Here is a 9029-nt window from a genome sequence, read left to right as displayed (position 1 = left end):
GCTGACTAACGAGAAGAGTGAGGCGAGACAGACAAGACGATCGTGGATGATTTAGTTTCGAAACGAAATGCAAAAGCAACTGTTTGGCAATATTTTGGATTTTGAAAAGTCTGTTGACTTTTGCCGTTTATCTAAGGTGATTTTGCAAGTTTTATTTAAACATTCATTTCTTATTTAATTGGTTCCACATTGTTTGCTTATTTTTACTTTATTTAAACTTTTTTGACGCCGAACTGCCGCTAATTCAAAAGTGAAAGTAAAACGCGCACGCCGCTTTTACAATCTATTTAAAAGCGAAGGAAAGCGAGGAAAAGAGGGAAAATTCAAACGAACTAAAAACGAACAATTGCTTTACGCTGAATTGCCGCTATTTCAAAGTGAAAGTAAAATGCGCACGCCGCTTTTACAAGCTATTTAAAAGCAAAGGAAAGCGAGGAAAGAGGGAACGCCCCCGCAGTGATACCGGTGTTGTCACACGTCGATTAACCGGTGGGAAAATGTCCTCACCGTCACAACCCTAGTAAGGGGCGTTACATTTCCGACGAGTGCTTGCGGTGTTCGGCCAATCACAATGCACTGGGTCAGCTGGCCAATCAGAGCAGACTGCGCTTGTCGGAAGGAGGGACTTTGTGTTTGAGAGAGGCGGGGCATAGAGGACCTACAATAATGTACAGTATTTGAAAACTAATGTGTGTTTTGAACATTAAAGCATGTCAACATATTCTGTTACACCAAATACACAAAATAATGATCTTTAAAAAAGCATCATATGACTCCTTTAAGAGAGAATTATTATTTTTCCTTCTTATGCCCAAAATAGGACTGAGTGCGCATTACTGAGCCCTAAATACATGTAATGTGTGTTTCATTCATGCTGGTAGCCGGTGGGGGCCCTCACGCAGGAACTCCACATATGCATCACAGAAGTAACAGAACTCATGATGCTCCAGGAAATCCCTAATATGGGCAAAGGCATCGCTATCGCTGCAACTGATCTTTTAAGACGCTGCGCTGCTTCAGTCTATTGCTGGCTCACAAAATAGAATGTAGCTGTTGTTGCGCTGCACCGCTATTTGCTGGAAAAAGTAGTTAGCTACTGGAAAAACTACATTCTTTAAAAAGTAGCTGAGCTACTGTCAAGCTCCTGAAAAATGTAGTTACGTTAGTAGCGTTGTTACTTGTAGCTAGCTTCTCCTCAACACTGGTGTGTTTCAAGCACTTCTTTCTTTATTTAAGAGGACAGAACCTTGAGCCTAATACAGTTTATTCAAGAGTTATTGAACAGTTCTTTAAATTAGTTTGCTATTAACACACTTTTTTAAATTATGCTCTGTACGGGCCTGTGCTCTCACAGGCATTGTCTGAAACGCAGCTGTCTGGTTACGCTGGAGTCCTCGATCAGAAGAATACACTGGTGCCAGCCCTCTACAGCGTCATCCAGGACCCTGACAGTGAGGTGAGAAGAGCGACTGGCGGCACAGAGATAAACAACAGTGAAGCCTCTGTGTGCCTCATCATCTGTGTGGTCTGTGTTCACAGATGCTGGAGCCGGTATGCCATCAGCTGTTTGAGCTGTACCGCAGCTCAGAGGACTGTCTGCGCCGCTTCACGCTGCAGTTCCTGCCCGAGCTGCTGTGGGTTTACCTGCGCAGAGACGGACACAGCAGCGGCTGCATCGAGGCTCTTCTGCTGGGCATTTACAACCTGGTGTGTATTCAGCCGCTGGAGCCATGCCATACACATACGCACGCCATCAATATGTACATTTAAATATGTGCAAAATATAAATACATTCAAAACACAATAACAAACACAAGCTCTACATAACAAAACAATACAAAATACTGCACAGTATCCAGTCATCCATATCTGATGTTGGTTAAACAGCAGATGGGAGAATAACTTCTTGTATTGCTTTTTTGAGCTGCATGTTTGAATGAGTCTGTCACTCAACATGCACTGTTTAATGGAGACGGTGAGTGGAGCAATTGATGATGGAGGACAACTTCCTTACAATCCTTCCTTCTCTATCTCATCTACAGTGGGAAAAGAGCACCCAGGACAGAACTAGCCTTCCTAATAAATTACTTTTTGTCTCTCCCTTCACCCAATATGTGTCAGCTTATAAAAATAACAGATGCTCTCACAGATGCTAAAACATCTTTAACAATACCCAGCACACACACCGGAGGATCTCTGCAAATGGATAAGAATTCTTGTACAAATAGAGTCCCAGGTGTGTGATTATCTCAGTATTGACCCCTGAATGTTTACAGGGACTGTTGGATGTTTTGGTGTTTGTATATGAAGGTGGTTACAGTTACATTCACACCTAATTGCCAAAAATCTTCATGAACCTTTTCAGGCTGGTTTCTGCCCACTACACAGTAGTGAAGCTGCTTTATTAAAGCTGGTAAATTACCTTCTTTTATCAGCAGACCCGTTGTGACTTTAGTGAAAACTTGGATGCTGTTTCTCATGAAATACACCTCTCTCCTTTATCCCCATTGGCATTCCAGCCAGTGTGTTCCATTGGCTGGAGTCCTGTGTTAGGGTTAGGCAGCAGTTTATTTCAATTAACAAGCACAAATCCCAAACTGTTTTCAGAGGTGTTCCCCAAGGCTCGGTTCTTGGGCCACTTCTCTTTTTAATCTGTATGCTACACATACAGTAGGTGAGATTATTAAGGAGCATGGCTTACATTTCCATCCATATGTAGACGATGCACAAATCTACATTACCTCCCGTTCACTTTATGCCATATTCTTCCATAAAAAGCTGTATTCATAGTCTGAAGAAATGGATGCAGCTAACTTTTTGAAACTAAATCCTGACAAAACTAAATCTTGTTAGTTGGCCCCAAACATCTTATATCTACTTTGGTTAGGCCCTCACCAACTTTTTTGTCACACCCAAAATTTGGGAGTGACATTTGACTCTTTGCTCAGTTTTATATCCCATATTAACCAGGTCATGTCCTCATTTTGTCAACTCCATGTTTCTTGTCTTTGGTCCTCCCTCATTTGTAAAGATACTGAAACAATTATTCATGTCTTCATTACTTCCCAATCAGATTATCGCAGTTCTCTCTTAATTGGATTACCCAATACATTACTTCAATGTTTACAGCTTGTGCTCTCACACACACCAGTAAGCCCATATGACATAAACTTCTTTGGCTCCCTGTTAAGTACTACACAGTTGAAAACTCTACTCTTGGTCTTCAAAGCACGTCATGGTCTTGTGCCGTCATGTCTAATGGAGTTGTTTCATTCATACACCCCTGTAAATACCCTCCAATCTGCAGCTGTAGAGGGAAGATGACTGCATTATACAACACTGAATTGATAGGCAAACTGCAGTGGCTCCAAAGTTAAGCGCACCAGGTGTTGAAGCTGTTCAAGAACAAGTTTCTCTCATGTCTTGATCAAATGTGATGTTAACGCTGCTGGCCTTTATTGCTTGCGATCCCTGGGGTCAGCAGGATTAGGTACAGGCACTGCACAAGAAATCTTCGACAAGACCGCTGCCTTTCAATAGAGAAGATAGAGAAGAGAAGATGATCAGACCCCTGAGAGATGATAGATGGAGAGTCAGAGGTTAGGGGAGAACTGGGTGAATGATAAAAACTGGAGAGTAGCTTTGAAAGAGAGCCCTGACAATACTGTGAGAGTGATGGAGGCAGTAGATGAAAGCATTACATGACTGCTGTTGGTGGATCCAGCATTAAATCTCTTACATTCAGCTGATTTGCCTGTCTCTTGTTACTCATGGCTCAGTGATCTCCAGATGGTGTGGCACGTCCAGATGTTGACTCTTATGCACCGCTCAGCTGCAACTTTTGTTTCATCTTCTATAGTAGTAATTTACTTCCCTTATTTTCCCGCTGCACTCTTGTTTTCTCCTCATCTCCTAAAATAAAACTCTTACTCTTCATTTAAAAGTGCTTTAAATTTTGGGGTAAATTTAAGGGAGGTTTTTTATTACTGAATGTGAAGCAGGTGGCTGGGAAAGAGAAATGACCAACCAGGAGTAAATTCCGATGATTCATGTGTTCATATCTGGGTACTGGGCACTCAGAATCTCCAGAACTAGCCAAAGATGACGTTCCTAAAGTTTTTCTTAGCTTATCCAGTTGAAGCCACTAGATGCTGCGCTGCTGTGTTGTTCATTCAAAATATTGTGGAAAAAGAGAATATCAATGCAGAGAAGACGTTGACGTTGTTTACGTCAAAACTGAAACCAAGCCGTTCACATAGAATGCATATTTTGCACATTTTCTAGAGGGACATTTATCACTGTTGCACTCGTGTCTCGGACAAGAGAGCCGCATGTTTAGAAAGCCATGTAAAATTAAAAGTTCAACTTTTAAAAAAACATGTCTCGAGACTATATTTTTTTATATTTATCCCACTGCATCTCATGTTTTTAAAGGGTTAGTTTACCCAAAAAAGAAAATTAGGCTGTGTTTTACTCACCCCAGAGGCATCCTAGGTGTATATGACTTTCTTCTTTCAGACGAATCCAGTCGGAGTTATATTAAAAATTGTCCCGGCTATTCCAAGCTCTATCATTGCAGTCAGCGGGTGTTGCAGTGCTTCAGTCCAAAACAAGTTAAATAAAAAGCGCCCATCCATAAACAAAAGTGTCTCACACGGCTCCGGGGGGTGAACAAAGGCCTCCTGTAGCGAATCGATGCCTTTTTGTAAGAAAAATATCCATATTCAAAACGTAATAATCACTTTAATCTAGCTTGCGCTCACTGTTGTAAACAGAAGCAGCTCCAGAAGGATGAGGTATGAGGTCAGAGTTGCGCATGCGCCGCTCAGAAGTGACGAACGCGGAAGCGCAGCGGAGAGATCAAAACAAAACAACGCTCACTAATTAGAAGTACAAAACAAGGATTTGTAAAGAAGAATGTCGGAGGATTTCGATATAAGCCAAGAGGAGACTGGTTTTTGCTTTGCTAAAGAAAGGAACCTTTGCTTCCTTTGCTCCTGTTAACAAACGTTGGTTTTCACGAGACTCACCGGCGCATGCGCAACGCTGACCTTATACGTCATCCTTCTGGAGCTGCTTCGGTTTACAACAGTGAGCGCAAGCTAGATTAAAGTGATTATTACGTTTTGAATATGGATATTTTTCTTACAAAAACGCATCGATTCGCTACAGAAGGCCTTTGTTCACCCCCCGGAGCCGTGTGAGACACTTTTTTTTTTATGGATGGGCACTTTTTATTTAACTTCTTTTGGACTGATGCATGCAACACCCACTGACTGCAATGATAGAGATTGAAAGATCAAAGACAATTCTTAATATAACTCCAACTGGATTCGTCTGAAAGAAGAAAGTCATATACACCTAGGATGCCTCGGGGGTGAGTAAAACACAGCCTAATTTTCATTTTTGGGTGAACTAACCCTTTAAATTAAAAAAGTACTCTGTGTGATTGGCTTTCATCCCTTTGTTTTAAACTATGCATATATGCTGCATTTTTGTTTATAATTGTTTAAGCAACTTAATTATATTTGGTTTATAAACATTATGCAATTTTTTCACAGATAGTCATGTTATTTTATTGCTTTATTAAACGTGAATTAGTAATATTTTGCTCGATGCGCCCTCTTGTGGCCTCATGAGAGAAGCCAAAAGCTTTTTCCACCCTATCTGAAATTATGCCTTTTAAATTGAAATATAATTCGAATATTGATAATATTTAAGTGCAAAATACAAATTTCGTTTTTCAGCCATTTTGACAGCCCTACTGCCCACGAGACTATCAGCAGCGTGAGAGCATGTTTTTGTGTCTCTGTAGTGTGTCGTGTGTCTGCCAACATGAGAGACCTTACCTATATCAAACTCTAAACTGGAAACATTCTTTCTAGACTAATTGTTTGATACGGCTTAGGGGTGCTGATATGATTGAAATTTTAACCCTGTCGCTTCTATGCATCATTTAACTGCAGTATGCAGTATGTAATATCTAGCAAATCTTAACCCCCGAGTAAACAGTAAACTGTATTTTTGCCCAGCTCTGTATTAAATGTTTGATGCATACAGCACATCCTGCTTTACTCTCATACACACATGCACTCTTATAAGGTGATATATACTTCAGTGGGTATTAAAAGTCTACACACCCCTGTTATATTAGTAGCTTTAAAAAAAAAGGAAAAATGCAGGAGTTGGTCATTTAATGTAATATTGATACCAACAAATTTAATGTAAAAAAACAAATAAAAGCTTTTAAGGAAAAAAAAAACTACTCAAGACAATCTTATTGTTTCACACCCGTTATTGTTTATTTTGCAGGAAATCGTGGATAAAGATGGAAACAGCAAGCTGTTATCGTTCCTGATCCCATCCCTGTCCAAGCCATCCATATATCATGAGGTAAAGAACAGCTCACATTTACACTTAAACCTCAGAACTGAAGGATGTTCCTCTCTTCATACCACAGTCTACTGTATTGTATTACTGTATTACATACTACATTTTACTGCAAAATTGCAAATGGCCGACACACTGTAAAACACAAGTTTCATTTTGGGCAGCCTTACATCATGTACATTTAAAAAGCAGTATTTATGAGTACTGTGAACTTATTTCCTTTGAGCCCACTAAAGAAAAGCGTGGCAGCACATGAAACACTAGCAGATCTCCTGCATATTAACCCTGTGCTGTGACCGTTTGAATTCACATAGCATTTCTTCTAAGTGCAATGAATTTTCAGTCATGTCTGTGTGAAATGAGCTTGTTTCTTTGAATAAACTGGACAGACATAGGAATGCTGGGTATCATTCGACTCTGTTTGGCCAAAGGAGTCTAAGAAGTCTCATGAGTTTTAAAGGCATTCGGTCACATTAATTAGTGCATTCGTTATCATGAACTAACAGTGAGCAAGATCTGTATATAGCATCACTTAATATTGGTTAATGTTAACTTTTACAGGTTTCTTTATATTCATAGCTTGAATTACAACTATGCACTAACAAACTAACAATGAAGATCTCTTGACAACATCAGTTTATGTTCGTCTATACATTTGCATTTCTTAATATTCATGATGCTCTATGGATTACTTACCATGAACTTAAAAAGAGCACTTAAGACAGAGAGCGTCACTTTATTAAAGTTAAAAAAGCTTTTTTTGTGAAGCTCACTGTAAAATGGAAACCATCTGAACATCAGATAATGTATTTCTAATTTTTGCGGGCTCCTCACTAACATCTTCAAAGAAGTATTTGTAATGCATTATTGATGGCAAACCAATTATTGAGGAAATGAAAAAAGCCAAATGATTGCTGACAAATAGAAAGGCTCCTGGAGTAAGGCAGGTCCCCAATCAGGGACCATTGCCAATAAACTTGCTCCATCTATGAATGCAATAATACACATTTGCAGAAACCGACAGTACAGTGAGGTGACGTTATATTCCTCGGCCACTCAACATCAGAAGAAAACTAGAAGTGCAAACATAATTGACTCTGATCCATTCAATTCTTGAACAGTAATGCACACTGGCTAGTAATGCGGTCACGGTGAGAAGTACTGTGGTCCGTACATTATTTCTCAATAACTCAACAGCATGTGGTCAATTATTCTTTATGTAATATATGCACATCGTCTATATTGTGTAACGTGTATGTTGCATGAATTAAACATCAGGATCTGGAGCAATAATGGAAATGTCAAAGTGCATTTTCTCAGTTTGACAGGTCAATGTTATATTTCCCAGCTTCAGAAATATTCCAGTAAACACTGCTGATCAGGACTGCAGATTTTAGTGAAGAAGTGGAGAAAACCGTTTTAAAGGGCCCGAGTCAAACAAACAGCCTGGAAAGAGACGTGAGCGTTTGGGGAGAAACCAGAGGTTCTTGCTGCATTCTGCTGAATTAGGCGAGATCTGTTGATAGAGCACCAGAGCACAGTGTGTGTTGCCTTTCCCAGACTGATACAGCAGAAAACTATAAGAACATGATCTGGAGGAACAGAACTCAGGAACGAGCTCCTGTCGCAGAAATCCTGGTCATACCAGTGTTAACAAATACAATGCCAAGCGTGACAAATAAAAATAGAGCAGCTCATGCAGTCAAACTGAGATATAAGGACTGTTTGCAATGCAGCCTTATTAACTGAAACGAATTGTTTAAGTCCTTTTCAGTAGAAGTTCTCTGAAGCAGAAGTGCTGATGCTATATGTTAGCACTGTAGCAGCCTTTCTCATCACTGTGTAGTGGCATCTTTGCCTTTGTTTTGGAGAGGATTATAATTGGTTGATGGAACCAGAGCATGGTTGAGTGAGAAGTCATGCTGCACAAGTGTAGTAATTATTGTGAAGTAACCTCTCCCCATTAGCCACCGGACAGAGCTGTTTGCACTGGGCAGCAAAATGACTTCATGCACTTCACACACCAGAACCAGCTGCATAAACCTAACTTGTCTTTAGTGAACACTGAAAGAAATTAAGTCCTAAGTGGGTAAGTGGGTGCCGGTCCAGTTAAGGGTTTGAAAACAAAGAAAGGTATCTTAAAATCAGTTATATAACAGATAAGATGCCAATGAAGAGACATTGAAATCATGGTAATATGTTCACATTTACGTACACCCAACAGAAGTCAAGCTGCAGAATTTTGCACCATTTGAAGTTGTGAAATAGATGGTTGATTTAACCCACGGAAATGAAGTCGTAAGGTAAGAGATTGCAGAACGGATGCCCCTAAAAGACTGACTTGACCCAGATCAGCTCAGTTTGGCATATCAACCATCGGTGATCTTTATGTAATGCCTGCTTTAGCAGGTGCTGGAGATCCTCAGCAGGACACATGTTAGAGATTTCTCTCTGCTAATGAGCGATGTTTGAGAGAGAGACGGGTGAGGTGTGCGGTGCTGAGCTGCTCCAGAAACAGAGATGCGAGCCACTGCTGTATAGATGTGCTAACAGTAGCATCTGTGTGGTGTCCCTAACTTCTGTTTAGTGTCACTGTGTGTGTGTGTGTGTGTGTGTGTGTGTGTGTGTGTGTGTGTGTG

At 40.3% G+C, this 9029-nt stretch overlaps 1 protein-coding gene across 1 annotated transcript in view; it reads left to right on the top strand.

Annotated features, from left to right (window-relative positions):
- The window catches only part of hycc2 (hyccin PI4KA lipid kinase complex subunit 2), a 61602-nt gene that overhangs the window by 20490 nt on the left and 32083 nt on the right, over positions 1 to 9029 (top strand). The window contains exons 4-6 of the mRNA XM_016502843.1: positions 1355 to 1456; positions 1540 to 1707; positions 6313 to 6436. Coding sequence (XP_016358329.1) covers positions 1355 to 1456; positions 1540 to 1707; positions 6313 to 6436 — 394 coding nt within the window. The remainder of the gene's footprint in view (positions 1 to 1354; positions 1457 to 1539; positions 1708 to 6312; positions 6437 to 9029) is intronic.

The sequence above is a fragment of the Sinocyclocheilus anshuiensis genome, unplaced genomic scaffold (assembly GCF_001515605.1).
Source record: "Sinocyclocheilus anshuiensis isolate Anshui unplaced genomic scaffold, SAMN03320099.WGS_v1.1 scaffold1550, whole genome shotgun sequence".
Taxonomy (NCBI): Eukaryota; Metazoa; Chordata; class Actinopteri; order Cypriniformes; family Cyprinidae; genus Sinocyclocheilus; species Sinocyclocheilus anshuiensis.
This window is presented reverse-complemented; position numbering and strand designations above follow the sequence as displayed.